Source organism: Arachis hypogaea, chromosome 16 (genome assembly GCF_003086295.3).
Source record: "Arachis hypogaea cultivar Tifrunner chromosome 16, arahy.Tifrunner.gnm2.J5K5, whole genome shotgun sequence".
Classification (NCBI taxonomy): Eukaryota; Viridiplantae; Streptophyta; class Magnoliopsida; order Fabales; family Fabaceae; genus Arachis; species Arachis hypogaea.
Window position 1 is genome coordinate 149,332,793 of NC_092051.1, and position 18,253 is coordinate 149,351,045.

The window sequence follows — 18,253 nt, forward strand, 5'->3', positions numbered from 1 at the left end:
TTAGAGTAAGATCATTGCTCTATCAATTTCAACAAGGTTCAACTCAGATCAAGACAAAATTGCTAAAAAAGTGTCACCTGAGTTTGAAGAGTGGGAACAACGCGATAAATGTTTGGTAGCCTGGATGCTTTCTTCCATGAACGAAACTTTTGTCAACAAGGTTGTAGAGTATGAATATGCACATAAAATATGAGAAGCATTGAATGAGTACTTTGCAGCTAGATTCAAATCAAAGATACAAATGCTAAAGACTCAACTAAAAATGATCCAGAAACAAAGTGCCTCTGCAATTGAATACATTTTCAAGATCAATAAAGTAGTAAATTCCTTATCTACTCTTGGAGCTCCACTAAAAAATAGATCGAAACTGCTTTACAAGGTTTGGATGAAGGCTTCAGTGCCTTTATCACCATGGTGAACTAAAAAATAGATCACATGACTATCAGTGAGTTTGAGTCCCAACTCCTTTCGTAAGAAGAAGTAAATGAGAGGTTCAGAAAGACTAATCTAACATTAGTCCATGCAAATATAGCTCACAAGGAACCAGATGCAAGTAAAACTGGAAGTGCAATTTTACCAGAGGAGTCCTATCAAAACTCCAACAATTATGACAGAGGGACCCCTGACAGAAGAAGTAGAGGAAGAGGCTTCCGAGGAGATAGGTCATGGTGGCAAGGGAATAGACCTCAGTGCCAATTATGTGGCAGAATTGGTCATACCGTTTGTGAGTGCTTTCATAGGTTCAACCAGAACTACCAAAATTTCCAGCTGTAAAACTTCAACAATGGTCCTCCTCCACCCAATTTTGGCTTCCACCAGCAAGCTCATCACTGTCAACCTTCAGTCCAATCAGCTCAGCACTCAAGCAACAGCAACCAGGGCCCTCCTTAAGCTTTACTTGCTACCAATACCTGTGCTAACTAGGGGTGGTAATCCAGACTCGGGAGCATCCCACCACATTATCTTCGATAAAATAAACTTGATGAACAATCCAGAATATGCAGGTTCTGAGCAAGTGTTTGGAGGTAATGGCAAAGCTATAAGTATTGCTAATATTGGGAGGTCTATCATGCATGCATCTATGTCTAAAATCTTTTTTAAACTTCAGAATTTGCTTCATGTACCCACTATCTCCAAGAATTTAGTTAGTGTCTTAAAGTTTACATTAGACAACAAAGTGTTCTTTAAATTCTGGCCTCATTTATATGCTGTAAAATGTAAGGAATTCAAGAAGATTATGCTCCAAGGCAGGCTTAGCAATGGTCTATATAGGTTTGATGATATACAAATATTAAGACCACTGTGAAACTCTAATAAAACTAAAGTATTTGATACTGAACAGAAAAAGAAAGCATATGCAAACATTGCAAGAAAAGAAAATAAAGCACAAAATAGAAGAGTTATAGGTAATCAAAATAAAGAAAAGAAAAATAGCAATAGGAGCAATAGTATATGCAGTTCTATTGATGAAACTGCAACTGCTGACTCTACAGTTAGTGTAGTGATAGTGATATTGATTCTGCAATTAGTAATTATTGTGTAATTTTGCATGCCAAAACTGATTGCAATAAGTGCAATGTAATTGATGATTCTTGTGCAATTGATAATTCCTATGTAAGGTTGCAGCCTAAAGTTGCTACCAATAAGTGTTGTACAATTGGTGATTCATGTATAAATTTGCAAGCCAAAAATGACAACAACAAGTGCAGTACAGTTGGTGACTCTTATGTAAATCTGCATTCTAATTTTGTGCATCCTAACCCCTCTCCTACTAATTTGGTTGCACCTTTTGATATTGTCACTCAAAATAGATTTCTTGCTCTTCTTACAAGTGCCACAGTTGATACTACCACCAATATTGGCATCAGCTCCAACATAAACTACTTCTACACTAGTCCACCAGCTATACCAAGAACTCCCAAAACCAGCAGCATTTTACCAAATGTCTCAGTTCCTAAAACCAACCTCACAGTGCCCCTTGACATTTGGCACAAGAGACTTGGCCACTCTTCTCATCACATCACCAAAACCATACTCAAAAGCAAAAAATATTCCATTCACTCAAACCACCAACATCAACAGTCCCTGTGATCCTTGCCTCACCAGTAAACTTCACCAACTGTCTTTTTCTCTCTCTCAAACTAAATACACATAACCTTTAGAATTGGTATTCTCAGATCTTTGGAGTCCTTCTTCCCAACCTACTAAATCAGGCTTTAGATATTATGCATACTTCATTGATGTATACAGCAGGTACACCTGCACTTACCTACTAAAGACCAAAAATCAGACTTTTTTTTAGCCTTTCTTCAATACAAAGCCATGATAGAAAATAGAACTGGCCTCAAAATGAAATCTCTTCAAACAGACAATAGGGGAGAATATCTCTCTAACACATTCAAACAGTACCTCAAAGACCAAAAAATCACTCATAGACTCATTGGTCCACACACACATAAGCAAAACAGATGTATTGAAAGAAAACACAGGCACCTAATAAAAAAAACTTCTCTCACCCTTCTCTCCCAAGCCTCTTTACCTTTCTTCTTTTGGGATGAAGCAATTTTAATCTTAACTTACCTTATTAACTGACTCCTTACACTAGTCCTGAATCTCAAAATCTCACTAAAGGTCCTCTTCCACATCACACCCAACTATGCTACATTAAAACCTTTTGGCTGCTTGTGCTATCCTTGACTCAGACCTTACAATAGGCACAAATTTAACCACCATTCCACAAAATGCATCTTCTTAAGCTATTTCTTTAAACACAAGGGCTACAAATGCATGTCTCCTTCAGACAAAGTATACATCACAAAAATTATTGTCTTTTGTGAATAAGAGTTTTCCTATCTAACACTCTTTAATAACCAAACCCAACCCAACCAATCCCAACAACCAACCACTGTCCCTCAAGCTACCTACATCTTTCACCTTTATTCCATAGACATTCATGATGCACCTACTACTACTAATATCAATACTGTATCTAACTCATTACCTTCTACACCTATTGTTGCTAAAACAGAAACTGATACTATTGAACATGCAGATTCTCTTGAAACTGTTCCTTTGCAGGTTGTAATTAGGCCAAATATCCAACCTTCTAGTGCTGCTACACCTGTTGTTGCACACCAGCTCTTACCCTCTCAACCTGGCAGAACTACTCCTACTCCTCAAAATAGGCATCCCATACAGACTAGAAGAAAAAGCGGCATATTCAAGCCAAAAGCCTTCACTGTTGAAGTGAACCTTGGATTTAGTTTTATCTGCAGTACACCAAAATCTATTGCTGAGGCTCTTGCAACTCCTCATTGGAAAGAGGCTATGGAGGAGGAATATTCAACCTTAATAAAAAATTACACTTGGCAACTGGTTGACCCCCTCTGCACTTTAATCCTATAGGCTATAGATGGATTTTGAGGGTAAAGAAGAACTCTGATGACACAGTTCAGAAGTACAAGGCATGCCTTGTAGCCAAGGACTTTCACCAAAAATAAGGGATTGAATATGATAAGATTTTCAGTCCTGTGGTCAGGGTAGCATCAGTTCAAGTTATGCCCAGTGTGGCTTTCACAAAAAGTTGGAAGATCCATCAATTCGACTTCAATAATGCATTCTTTAATGGGGATCTTCATGAAACTGTATACATGCAACAGTCGGAAGGTTTCACATCTTCAAACCCTCATCAGGTCTACAAACTTTAAAGGTCCCTCTATGGTCTCAAGCAAGCTCCTCAAGCCTGATTCATAAAGCTCAACTTTGTCCTTCAAAAGTTTGGTTTCACAAGCACTCAATCTGATATTTTCTTATTCATAAGATTCACCTTCTCTTCATCTATTTACATTCTGGTGTACGTAGACGATATCCTTGTCATTGGTGATTCAGAAAATGAAATCAAGGAACTCATGACTCAACTTCACAGCACCTTCTCCTTGAAAGAGCTGGGTGAGATGCACTACTTTATTAGTATTGAAGTAGTTAAAATCCCAAATAGATCAATCACTCTCAAGCAGACAAAGTACATCAAAGATCTTCTGAAAATAGTTAAAATGAGCAACGCAAAGCTTGTGCCCACCCAATGACTTTCTCACTGAAATGGTCTACCTTTGGAGATGGTTCATTTAGCAATCCATCCCTGTACAAGTCCATCATAGGTGGTATGTAATATGCTATAATCATAAGGCCTGAATTCTTCTTTTCTGTGAATAAGGTGACACAATTTCTTCACAACCCTCTTGAGTCCCATTGAAAGGCAGTCAAAAGAATTCTTCGATACTTAGCAGAAATTGTATAATATGGTATGAGGTTCAACAACTTTACAAGCTTCAGAATCTATGCTTTTTGTAACTCTGATTGGGTCAATGACATTGATGATCGAAAATCAACCAATGGTTATGGTATTTATCTTGGATCAAATTTAGTTTCCTGGGCTAGTAGGAAGCAAACAACAGTATCCAAGAGCAGTATTGAGGCCAAATTTAAAGGAATAGCATATGCTATTACAGAAATTTATCTGACTGCAAAATCTACTCATTGAAATCAGAATTTCTTGCTCCACTAAGCCTGTGGTGTACTGTGACAACCAGAGTGTAGTTCTCCTCTCTACCAACCCAATCCTTCACAACAAGTCAAAGCATTTTGTCCTCAAATAGTCATTTGTTTGAGACTATGTCACAAGAAAAAAAATTGTTCAGCACATCCTAGCTCATAATTAGTTAGCTGATACTTTAACTAAACCCCTTTCAATTGCAATCTTTCTTAAGTTTAGTAGCTTGCTAAGAGTCTTTGATACAAAATCCTAGAAGTCCTTTGTCTTAAGGGGGCATGTTAGTAAAGTATACTTCCTAGAAGTCTCTTGTCTTGAGGGAATGTACCTCCTAGAACCTTCTCCAAACTGAAAAGTGGTTATGCAAACTAAAAAATAGTTATGCCAGCTCATCCTCAGTTAGTTAAACTCTCAACCAACTTGTATCATCACACCCTTCACACATCACTTAGCTTCCGTTTATATATATCAATATTGTAATCTTCCACTTTACTTTTTCAATCACTATAATTTTGCACATTTCATCAATAATGCAAAGTTGTTTTCCTTTCTTCTTCTCCACTTTTCTCTCTATTCTCTCTATTCACTTGCTTGCTTTCACTTCAATTTGATCTTCTTTCTTCATTGAGATGTTGATATCTCACACACACATAAAAAAAAAAGAGAAAAAGTATAGGGAGAAAACAACATAAATAGTCCACCCTTGTCGTATCTCCATTTTGCCCGTCGCTTCAGGCAGCCTAGTCTCATTGCGTCTCCATCTTGTCCGTCACTGCAGGCAGCCCAGTCTCGTCGCGCCTTCATTACGCTGCTGCAAGCAGCCCAACTTTGTCTTCCATCGTGCCGTGAGGAACTGCCTCTGCCCCCTCACGTCGTCATCTTCCATCGCGTCCCTCCCCCTCCGTCGGTCTTCTTCTTTTCCTCCTTCCGCAACGCGGGACGCTCTCCACCATCCATCAATCATGTCGCACAACTTCACGGATGTTTCTTTTTATTATACATGGATGTTTTGTTTTTATTGTACATGAATGTTTCTTTTAAATTCAATAAATATTACTTTTTATTGTACATGAATATTTTTTTTATTGCGACGCTGAGATCCAGTGTTGCCGGCGATGTAGATAGCGTGACAGGGGAGGGGGGTCGGATTAGAGTAGCTACAGTGAAAATAGGATAACGAAAACAGGTATAATTGGGAATAAGTATGGATAATTATATTAGAATTTTTTTATGTTCAGTGAATCTTAAATGTATTTCGTTATTTATGTTGTTCGTATTTCTCGTTGTTTATTTAACGGAAAAAAAAGAAAGAAAGAAAGAAAAAGATTGCTTTATTGTTTAGAAGAGAAGCTTTCTTATTGATGTTGCTACCGCGTTTGGTTAATTCACATAACAATTAAGGAATTGGCAAAATGGCAGCACTAGAATATTATTACAAGCAGAAAATATAATCAACTCTAATTCTAATATATTTTCCTCAACGTAGCACACACATATGCCCCCGCATGAATTTGTTAACTACCTGAGAATAGATTATGAATTTATGAGAACTTTCTGGCAATATTGTGATGGGTATTAGTGTTTTAGGTTTGCCTCCAACTTTTTTTTTGAATAACCTTTTTTTTGGTTTATTAGTTGTTAACTTTTAAATTATAAGTTAAGTTAATGATAAATTAGTTTTTAAATTTGCAAAAAGGTACATTTTACTTTCCACTTGTCATCAAAACCACCAAAACATAAATTTATCTCTTTTAAGAAATATACGAAACTAGTTTATTTTTTATTTTACTGAAAAATATATTCCCAATAAAAATTATTAGAGATTAATTTAAAATATCATATCAATAAAAAGATTAATAAACTCAGCCCCAGGTACTCATTTTAGCATGTTGAAATTATTTCACTTAATTAATTTTTTTTGTCTTTAAACATTTCTTATAAAATAAAGAGTATTGTATTTTTTATTAAATAAATAAATTTAATATTTATAATTTAAATTTTTTATTTTTAATAATAAATTTTAAAAAATATTGCATTCTTTTTTTTAACGCATTAGAATTTGTCATAATTTTTGCTCTGATTGATTGATGTATTTGATGAACATATCGATAACATAATACTTGCACTACAAGAAACAAGGGGTTTAGCCACAGAAAAAATTATGGCTAAACTTCAAGATAACGGTAGCAACTATACATTGGCCACGAAAAAATATTTGTGCCTAATTAGGGGGTTGCATTTTCAATTTGCCACAATTTTGGAGTTACTAGCCACAGTTTTAAACACCGTGGAGACCTTCAAAGAGCCACGATTCGTATATCATTACCCACACTTAATATCGTGGCAAAATAAAAATTATCAAATTAAAAAGTATAATTCTACCACACTTCATCTGTAGCTAATTTGTGCAGGCCGGATTTTTCAGCTACAATATTTTGCGTGGCTAACACCGGGTTATTTAAACACGCTATTTTTGTAGCTATTGTGCACTGGTTTTTATATTCCATTCGTGGCTAATTTATACTAATTTGCTACGTTTTTTCTGTAATTAACTTCTTTTTTATTGTGTCATAATATGTAGCTTTCGTTTTAATTTGACTGTGGCTAATTGAACAATTTTATTAAATTAAAATTATATTTACATATATATCATTAATAACGTAAGTCAAACTTTATAAATATATAATATTTAATATTTTTTAATAAAAAATATAATAAAGATTCAGAATAATAATAATAATAATAATAATAATAATAATAATAATAATAATAATAATAATAATAATAATAATAATATTATGACAAGTCTAAATTTGTATACAATAAAAAATAAGAAAAATTCTAACATAAATAATTAAAATTCTAACATGTTCTAGAGTAAATATATTTAAAATTTTAACTATTATTTATTAACTATACTAACTAAATGTCTGACATATCACCAGACATACTAGGTACTTCATCGCCATATTTTGATGATAAAAATTTGTGCAGAGCTGCCAATTGAATTTTGGTTTCTTCATATCCGTCTAACTTTTTTTCTAATGTTTCAACCTGCTTCTCTAAATTTAACACATGCTGCTGAGATACGTTGCTGGAGACTCCTCCGGTTGTAAATCCAAAAATACGCTTAGACTTGCCAAAACCTACTGGACATACAGCACTACTAAAACCTCGCACACGCCCTACATTTTCAGCACCAAAGACCTTTCCAATTGCATCATTAGGATGAGCTAACACTTTCGAAGGTACTCCTTCAGCAGCAGCACGTTCTTGATCTTCAGGCAAATGCTCTAATATTTGCTCCTACACAAGAAAGAAAATTAGATTAGTGTATACCAAGTTTTAATTTATAAAATTAAATTATACATTAAACTAAAACAAATAACATAATAACTTACCGCTAAATTGTGCCCACCATTTACATAATTTCCATTCTTCTTCACCAGAGTCGACAGAATAACTTCACTTCGACATACAGGTCTTCCTAACTTTTTTTCCTATCATAAGACAGTTACATTATCAACGCTTTTTTTAGAACAACTACAAATACAATAGGAATAAACGTTAAAATACCATTTCATTTGCTCTTCTAGCATTGCTTTTACTACCACCAGCATGTGATACTTGAAGTTTCTCTCGATTTTTTCTATTTTGGAAGCACTGTTTCTAAAATTTATAATCACAAAAAATAAAGATAATATTGTTATAAAAATAACAAGAAAAAAGATAGCTGTAATAAAAAAATAATAATAATATAACAGTACTACTAAAAGAAACATTATTCTATTACCTTTGTCTTAGGATTTGTGTAGTGATGCACAAAAGCCGCCCATTCAATAGGAGGTATATCTGAATCAATCTTAGTTGCTAGAATTTCTTCTTTTGTTTTATTAGGATAAAAATAAATATTCCGTAGCGAATATTTGTAGGCTTTCCATCGATCACCCAATGTCCTTAGTGCCCATTTAATACCAGCAGCATAATCAAATTCAAAGTTTTCCTTCAAAATATTTATACATAATGTTAAAATTTATATTGTTCATCCCTTTAATAAAAAAACAGACCTAACGAGTGAAAAAATAAACCAATTCTACACAATGAATTTTTTAAAGTAGACCTAATAAAAATATAGCCAGATACATGCACTTTCCCAATAACATTAATATCCTCCTCTCATTTTATCTCTTTTTTAAAACGTACAAATACTATTAATCAAGCTAGCCAGCATGCATTTTTCAAAACACTCATAGTTTATCAACATTGTTTGTATTTCCAATAATACAACCAAATTTAAATAAGGTATCATCACTCTTATTTAATACCAGATCCAATCCTCTTATCTTGTCTATTTGAAGTAGTACTCTCTCGAAAATTCTCTCTTTATTAACTATTCTTAAGCTGTTTTTTTTTTAATGTTTGCATAACTCACATCTTTTGAAAACATGATATCTAAATAGTTTATGAGTACAAGACATATCAAAATTTAGCTAATATAATATTATCATATTCCAAAATCACAGAAGAGAAATCAAAATAATATACAGGAAATTAAATGGGGAAATATAAGAATTGAACAAAACTAAACATTAAAAATGAAAAGGCGCATAAATTAAAAAGATAAAGGTAAATTTTAAAAGGCAGAAAAAATTTTGGTTTTTTTCTAAAGTATGCATACTTACTTCAATATAGTTCCACTGCTTTTTTGTGTTGTCTTCAGGCATCTGATCCCATCTTTGAATTGAAATTGGACACAGCGTTGCTCTACGGGCCATTAAACCCAGAAATCGTACCAATAAATTTGCGCCATTATCTCGACCTTGTCCATGGCCATCAAGTTCCATCATGACTTTTTCTTCCTTTTTCAAATACCAAACTTGAATGGCACTCATTTTGCGAGCTGTAATTTCTCCGGTAGAAGTGTCTATAAACGAATGCAACATTGAATAAAAGAAATAAATCAAAGATTAGAACATAAAAAAATCACGTAAAAATTTGAAATTACATCTACCTTTGACATTCACAACTAAAGGGTCGTTATGATCTTTTTTAGTGAGTGCAGTCACCGTATCACGCTCATTCGTCATGTCTATACCCAAAGATCCAGCATCCCCTTGGTCGAGATTTATTTCATCCAAACCCTCTGCAAATTCTTCATTGCTGTTGATATTTTGTGGTTGTCGAAGTTCTGCTAAAAGGGTCTCTCCTGAACTATTACGTTTTTGCTTCATGAGAAAATCTGCCAAAACAAACTAACAAATAACACTAAAATGAAAAAAAAAATTGTTCGGTATTTTTCATTTGGAGAATGTTGTCATATGAGACGACTCATATAACGTGTTAAAGGAAGTATCTTCACGTGCTATAGAGTAACAGATTCAAAATAAGACGTGAACAGAGTGATGGGTGGTTATCTTAAGTTTCCGCCAAAGGGTATATTAAAAATTAAGCGCACTTTGAAATTTTAAATCTTGAATATTCAGAATAGTCATGGTTGTTGTTGCCGTCTTTTTACCTTTTTTTTAATTTTGAAAATCTTTTTTTAATTCTATTTTTTATTATCTATTAAATAAATCTTATATTAATTTATTTCTAATACAATAGTTATTTATTTATTTATTTTTTAACGGTCAAATACGATTAGAAATTTAATTTTTAATTTTTAATCTATATATTTTTATCTTTAATTTTTGTAATAATATATTAAATAACGTAAAAATCATTTTAATAAATATATGACCCTCACAATTTCTCACTACATGTGAATGATGATTCAAACGATGCACTATTAATTTAGTTATTTTCTTATTTTGCACGAAACAATAGTAAGAGTTATACATTAACTCGATTTTGTAAATATTTTTACCTAAAAAATTTAATGTTTGTTAAATTTTAATTACTAAGTCCATATTTAAAATTTAATTTTATAAAAAAAATTATAAAATTTATTTAATAAATTTTACACATTCGTTTATGTTACTACTTAATAAAATTAAGAACTTTTATAGAAGTGAGTACATAATCATTAATTTATTAGTATTAATTTTCTTACAAGTAAGATTGACAACTTAATTCAGATATGAATTCATGTCGATCTTGAATTTTAAATTAAACTAGTTCATTATTTTGTATTTTGTGAATCAATTTATTAGAAAGGTGATGAATCAATTTTTGCTTGATCCCTTGATATATTTTGTGCTTCTTTTCTTGTTTTTGTTTTGAGTTCAGAGTGAAAAGAGTGATTAAAAAAAAAACTAAGAAAAATTAATATTTTAGTTAAAAAAAAAATTAGACAATACTTGGAATGGAAAGTTTATTAAACCTTTAAAAAATCCCATATTAAGGGTAATTTTTAGTGTTTATTTTTTAATTTATTTTTTAATCTAAGTCGTCAATGATAAATTTTTCAAAGAATTAATAAAAAAAGATGTCTTCTATAATTTAAGTTGTTACTAACAGATTTTTCATAAGTTTAATAAAAAAAATAGCTAATTATCCTCTTATCTTTAGTTTTTGTATTGTTTTTTATTATATTTTTCATAACTTTAGTCAAAAGTAATTATTGAATATTTAATATTATCTTCTAGCATTAGACATTTTAATATAAGTGCATACTATATTACTCACTATCACTATAAATCAACCTTAAACGTATAAAACCATCAAAGCTAATAGTTGTTAAATAATAAAATTAAATTATCTCATATTATTGTTATAAAAACATCCAGATCAAAGCCAATTCTCGAGACCTCGAGAAACTCTAGAGTAACAAATTATCTAGAATACATCAAATATTGTCTAAATTATCTATTTCATCATCATCATCATCGCAGTCATTATCATCATTTTCGTCAACATGCATTTCATCCTGATCTGCTTCATCAATCTCGTCCCTCGTCAATTGAAACTCTTTAAGATTCTCTACTTGTTGCTCACAAAAGGGTATGTCTTCCACCAAAGATTCATCTAATTCCTCCTCATTCAAATCCCCCATATCATATAAATCTCTGGGTTTCATATGACAAACAGAACACCAACCTTCATCAACTGGATCATCAACATAGTAAACCATTCTTGCATCTGTTGCAAGAATAAATGGCTCATCTGTTTCATTATCACCGGTGTGTATCAAGTTAGAAAAATTTACACTTGTGATCCCAAATTGATCTATTTTGATTCCCTTGTTAAGTGTGGTATCAACCCAAATACATTTGAATAACACAACCCTTAGCTTGCCAAAGTAGTCTAACTCTATCATATCTACCACTTTACCATAGTATGTATTGTCGCTTGCTACTATAATAGGGTTCCTGCCATTTGAAACACTATTAGTAATAGCAGACATAACCACGCCACAATTTTGTGTTTTAAGGCCTTGATCTTTCTTCATTGTACGAAACTTGAACCCATGAACATTAAACTCCTCAAACCTCTTCACAATATCATTAGGCCCTTCTGCAAGCCACTTGATTTCGGGAGTGATATCTGGATCATTGTTTTTTGCAACCTACATGTGTTAATAGATTAGAAATATGTGATCCTAAATTCTATTTTGGAACAAACAAGTTTTACAAAATGTAACTAACTCACATAATCCCTAAACCACTCATGGAATTTGGCATGGATGTATTCTTCAACGAGCTTGGTTGCATTTTTTCTACCACGGTATATTCTGGCAATCTCACATCTACATTTTCTGGTAAAGTAGATTACAGTTATGTAATAGTTATAGAAAATAATTGAAATCTAAGTTAGAAATAACAACATAACTCACTCGCGAAACTTGTCCACCAGTGAACAATTTGTCAACACATAACGATGGGCCTGCAATTTCTCTGTTGGTGTTAACGAACAAATCTTATGAGCTCCACGAGATATTCCTAAGGCTGGAAAAATCTTAGATAAGACAGTAGAGCAACTACTAGAAGTGTTTTCATTTTGGTCGGTTGAACCTTGTCTCAATATTGCCATCCTCCAAATATCTAGAGCAGAAAGTTAGACATTCCTCTATTATGTAACCTTCAGCTATGCACCCTTCCGGTGCAGCCTTGTTACGGACATAAGATTTTAAATGTCCCAGGGCCCTAATAACAAAAAGAGAAAATTAGTTATCCATAAAAATATATCGTAACAAATAGATTCAATTAAAATTTGTTAGAGTGCCAAAATTTACCTTTCAACAGGATACATCCATCTATACTGCACTGGACCTGCAATCATTGCTTCCTCTACCAGATGAATAACTAGATGAACCATAATAGTGAAAAATGCTGGAGGAAATATCATTTCCATGTGACAAAGCGTCAAAACAATTCGCTGTTGTAGTCTTTCTAAATTCTCTAGTGATAATGATTTGCCTGAGACTTCTCTAAAATAGTTGCACAGCTCGATAAGCACAGATATAACCTCCTTTGGCAAGGATCTTCTAAGTGCAATTGGCAAGATATGTTCTAGAAGAATGTGTGAATCATGGCTCTTTAGACCGCTTACCTTTCGTTTTTTAATATCGACACATCTAGAAATATTTGAAGATTAACCATCTGGAAAAGAGACACTCTTTAGAACACCTAGAAAAATATCCTTGTCAACATTTTTCATTCTAAAGCACGAGGCATGGTACTTGGAAGAATTAGGATATGGATGGAGTTGTTCTCTGATTCCCATCAACTGCAAGTCCTTACGAGCTTGCAAGTTGTCTTTAGTCCTTTGTTTGTCATCAAGTATAGTAAAAAGCACATTATCACACACATTTTTCTCTATGTGCATCATGTCAAGACAATGACGAACAAGATTATCCTTCCAATATGGTAAATCCCAGAAAATACTCCTCTTTTTCCATTGTAGTGGGATGTTGCCATCGTTGAGTGCATCTTGAGGTCTTTTTCGACTACTCTCAATTTGGGACAAAATCCTTCTGCCTGATAATGTCGGAGGTGGGCCTCTTAGTTCTGTATGGCCATCAAAAGAGTGTTTATTGTGCCTATACTCGTGATCATCGGGTAACCATCGACGATGTCCCATAAAGCAATACTTCATGACAAACTTCAACCTTCTGGAGATTGTATCGAAGTTACATGATGGACAAGCGAGGCTCGTATGTGTATTCCACCCAGACAGATTATCAAGACCTGGAAAATCACTAATAGTCCAAAATAATGCAGCATGCATACGAAAATTGTTACCATCAACAGAATCGTAGACATCAACACCTTTCCATAATTCGTTCAACTCACAAATAAGTGGTTGCAAAAAAATATCAATATTATTTCCAGGCATCTTTGGACCAGGAATTATCATAGACATTATAAGGGAAGTTTGCTTCATACAATACCATGGAGGATAGTTGTATATATATAGCATCACTGGCCAAATGCTAATGTTTGAACTGAGAGTCCCGAATGGATTGAAGCCATCGGTTGCTAAAGCGAGCCTTATGTTACGAGGATCTTTAGCAAATTCTGGATGTAATAAATCAAAATATTTCCATGCCTTGCTATCTCTAGGATGCTTTAACTTTCCATCTGAATTAGGAAACTCCGAATGCCAGCGCATTAGTCTTGCAGTCTTAGAGGACATGTATAACCTTCTTAACCTAGGAGTAAGAGGAAAGTACCTCAACACCTTTGCTGGTATCTTTTTCTTTTGATCTTGACTTGTTTCCACAACTTCCGTATTGCTGCTGGTGTTCTCTTCAACTTTATATCGAGATGCGTTACAGACCACACATTTATTTTTTTCTCATTGTCTTTTCCCCAAAAGAGCATACAGTTATTTGGACATGCATGAATTCTCTCGTATCCCAAACCTAACAATTTAATCATTTTTTTGCCTTCATAAAATGAAGTGGGCAAGTTAGCATGGGAAAAAGCATTGTTGAGAAGATCGACTATCATGGAGAATGTCTTGTCAGTAGCACCGCACAACACCTTGATATGATACAACTCAACAATAAATGATAACTTGGTATATTTTGCGCACCCAGGATATAATTTACGATTTCCATCTTTTAGCAACTCTGTAATTCTTCTTGAATCCTCGTTAGTGTCATTTTCCGACGGCATTGGAACGGAATCAGTTCTCGAAGCAAAGGGCTCATCATCATCACCTTCATAGTTGATATCATCTATACCGAAAACATCAGTCAACATATCATGCAGTGGTGATTTTTCAACAGGCTCTGTATGATTATGACCCAATAGTTCTTCTTCCGGCTGGACTATAGTTTCTCCATGCATATACCAAGAAGTATACTTTTCTGGAAATCCTTTTTGAAGTAAATGAGTTAATACTTCAATTCTCGTCCCCATATTGTTGAACCCACATTTGATGCATGGACATATAATTTTTCCATTTATAGCAGCTCTAGCAAAGGCAAACTCTAAAAATTCTTCAACCCCGCATTTATACTCTGTTGATGTAATTGATTTATGAATCCAACTCTTATCAATCATAATTGAATGACTCTGTTTAAATAATAATGTACCAAAATATAAGTATATGAAAGGCATAACAATGAATTATACAAAAAAATCACCATATCATGTATTAGTTCTTAATTAATATACACAACAAATTACAGAAATGTATTGACATAAAGTGTAAAAGGAGGTGTTACTGAACTAACCTAAACAGATCGTCAAACTAATATTAATATTACTCACTAATTAGCTATAGAGTAAGTAAAATTATATTATATAATCTCACAATTTGCATCGCAACAAAAAAATGAACCTTGTCCTCAATAATCAATTATGCATAATAAGTTTAAAAATTATTACGGTAGAAAATCATAAAACAAATAAGTTTATATAATATTTGAGTAAAAATATACAAAAAAAATTTCTATATAAAAAGGAATAAGTAATGGATAAGGATATGGTCTTGTTAACACGGTGCATAACTTACTCTAAAAAAATTGTAAATAGATATTTTTTAATATATTTTAAACATTTTAAAAGTTGTTATATATAATATGTTATATAGTTTTTTTTTTAAATATGTTATACATGTTATATATGAAAGAAAAAGTTAGGCAATATAAACACCATAAAATTTATCTGAAGTGATAGCATGATTTATTTAAAAGTATATCAAATTATGTTTAATGCACAATGGTATTGTGTAAGGGCATTTGAGGTTGCGGGTTCAAGTCTCCTATCTTTGGTAAAAAAAAAAAGGGTATTTGAGGTTGTAAAAAAGTCTAACAAATATTTATAATGAGTATGCAAAAATACACTTTAGTTTGACCATGGAGGGGTATGGCCCCAAAATTTTTTATAAAATTATTTATTAGTAGTTATGGAAACTAAAATTTTATTAAAATTCTCAACACTGAGTACCATTACATAATATTTTATAATTTTTATTTGTAAATATTTATTTTTTATGATATTAGTAATAAAAAATAATTTTTATTTATAAATTTTATTTTTATATAAAACTTTTATCATGATTTTTATCTTAAAATTTTTGGTCTCCTCAAACTTTTTCAGTCAATCTCGGGTTACTGTGAGTACGGTCATATATTTCCGAAAATCAAATATAATAAAGAGAGTAGTGGTGCACAAGGAATAAAAAATCAAATATAAGGAAATATAACCTTCAAGGTAATTGAAATTTCAAAAAGTTGATTAAGATTGGCTCCACACTTTATTTGTCTTCTTTAATTTGATCTTCAGTGTCCTACAAGAGAGAACAGGCTATCTATGAATCCAAAAATATATAAAGTATACTTAAATCATATGAAGTAAGGTATAATGTTGTGAAATAATTTACCTTTATCTCTAGTCTCGATAAGAACATACAAATGAATGAGAATGAGTATTAGTTCTTATATAATGTTTGATATGAAGCATATTTATAGGAATTAGTTAAACAAAGGGTTAGGAATTAGTTAAGCATATTCGAACTATCTTATCAATTGGTCGTTGTTTTTATCCTTTTCTGTTACTTTTATCCTTTTTTATAACAAATTTTAAATTCAAAATCTTAAAAGATTCAATTTAAATATTCTTCAATATTGATACTTGATTTAATTAAATACATATTATTAATTGGAATAAAACTTATTTTATTTTTAAGCCTCTGAATTTCACTTTTTTTTGAAATAAATGTTAATTTGATTTAATGTTCATTCCTTCTGTATTGTGTGTCTGTTTATCTAATATTATTGTAGTAATTTTATTTCAATTAGCTTGTTTAAATAGCAATAATCATGTTAATTGGACACATTAGTATATAAAAATTTTAGAGGACGACTATTTTTGAAAGAATATTAACTCTTACAATGAAAAATTTACTTTTCAGATGAGTCATAATAATCAATTAAGTAGACAGATATGTTCAATTGAAACCGAAAAAAAACATTAAACAAAGATACTAAGCCTAGATAGAACTGGAATTTAACAGAATAGTTATGTTCAACAAAAGTAAAACAAACAAAAATACATCAAACATAGTATTCTCCTGGATACCATATTTCACAAAATTGCCTAGCTTTGTCACGCGCAATAGGATCCAAATCATCTATAGGATACGGCTTTTTGTTCAGATCAAAGTCTTTTACAGCAGTTTGGATTATTGGCGATTCAGTTGTAGAGCGAACATATCCTCTCTTTTGAAAAAACTTTGCAATATGTCGTTCTATGATATTGAATTGCTTTCGACATGCCCAATGGAACTCACATGCCGGCTTGTTTTTAACACTCATCTGCAAAGAAAATGTAATGATTCAAATTCAGCTATTTATGTTTGCCAAATAAATTATTTTTTAAAATTACCTTCAAATCCATTAGTATAACATCAGTATCCCAATCAGAATCTTTCTTAAAGTATGGAAAACCGAACCTCACCAGATACTGCATGCTTAATGCATATATCTCCTACAAGTTTCAAATGAATCATAATCCAGTAAACATTTAAAGGATTATTTTTAATTAAATAACAAAACGCAAAAAAGAATGGCAAACGTGGCAAACCTTAAGAGTAGAATCCATACTAGTGAATGAAGCACTATCGTAGGATTCTCGATAGAAGGGTGCTTTTTCAGAGATATTCGTGTGAGCATTGAGAGCCACCAACCAGGAATGGATATTGATCTTATTAAACCAAACCTCAGAGGCAACATCGAGTGCGTGTTGCAACGAAGAGAAAGGAGAGGCAGAAGCCATTTCCTTAGCGAATTTGATGCTTCCACAGCATTCAAGAAACTCACTTTCTTTCGTAGCAATCCAATTTGAAGATTTGCTGCAAGATTGTGGGATTTGGGGCAATGATGTATGAACATGCTCAGATAGAATTGCCATCTTTGATCACCTGAATATTACGAAATACACTATGAATAAAAAAACAAAAGTAGATATAGCATTTTCAATGTGTTTGAACATTAAAAATTGAATATGCAAATTAAAGATTGTCGTTTATTTTTTTATATGTAATTATTCAAGTTTTAAATACTATATGTAGTTTTTATCACTTTAATTAAAATTTGACGTTATTTTCAAATAAAACTAGCCTCAACCAGCAAGCATGCACTATAATCTTCAACAAATATAAAATGACCATCATAACGGTAGGAAAAAAACATAAGTAATAGATAAATTAATACTATATATTTTCACAAAAAACATGAAGGAAAAGATATCGTAGTAACATATCATATCTTTCTTTTCATTAATGTAAAAGAACTAAATAACAAAAACCTAA

The 18,253-nt window shown here is 32.2% G+C and overlaps 2 protein-coding genes across 2 annotated transcripts; both read right to left on the reverse strand.

The window, feature by feature from the left end:
• Window positions 1–11,336: 11,336 nt before the first annotated feature.
• LOC112805991 (uncharacterized) lies at window positions 11,337–15,000 on the reverse strand. Its single transcript, XM_025848306.1, has 6 exons — window positions 14,316–15,000; window positions 13,170–14,244; window positions 12,723–13,064; window positions 12,502–12,633; window positions 12,140–12,245; window positions 11,337–12,056 (listed from the first exon to the last, which is right to left on the reverse strand). Exons 1-6 carry the CDS (start codon window positions 14,998–15,000, stop codon window positions 11,337–11,339), a joined length of 3,060 nt encoding a protein of 1,019 aa, XP_025704091.1.
• Window positions 15,001–16,997: 1,997 nt separating this feature from the next.
• On the reverse strand, window positions 16,998–17,853 carry LOC112805992 (uric acid degradation bifunctional protein TTL-like). The gene is made up of 3 exons (XM_025848307.1): window positions 17,527–17,853; window positions 17,329–17,430; window positions 16,998–17,258 (listed from the first exon to the last, which is right to left on the reverse strand). The coding sequence occupies exons 1-3, from the start codon at window positions 17,851–17,853 to the stop codon at window positions 16,998–17,000; spliced, it is 690 nt and encodes a 229-aa protein (XP_025704092.1).
• Between the last annotated feature and the right edge of the window lie 400 nt (window positions 17,854–18,253).

Excerpts from the sequence above, each read along its gene's own strand:
- LOC112805991 (XM_025848306.1), bottom strand. The coding sequence starts at position 15,000 with ATGATTGATAAGAGTTGGATTCATAAATCAATTACATCAACAGAGTAT. Across the intron at positions 14,245-14,315 it reads TCATGCATGTCCAAATAACT|TTGAAGAGAACACCAGCAGC; the intron begins GTATGCTCTTTT and ends CTCGATATAAAG. Across the intron at positions 13,065-13,169 it reads CCATATCCTAATTCTTCCAA|ATGTGTCGATATTAAAAAAC; the intron begins GTACCATGCCTC and ends AAATATTTCTAG.
- LOC112805992 (XM_025848307.1), bottom strand. The coding sequence starts at position 17,853 with ATGGCAATTCTATCTGAGCATGTTCATACATCATTGCCCCAAATCCCA. Across the intron at positions 17,431-17,526 it reads GTATGGATTCTACTCTTAAG|GAGATATATGCATTAAGCAT; the intron begins GTTTGCCACGTT and ends TGAAACTTGTAG. Across the intron at positions 17,259-17,328 it reads TTATACTAATGGATTTGAAG|ATGAGTGTTAAAAACAAGCC; the intron begins GTAATTTTAAAA and ends TTTTCTTTGCAG.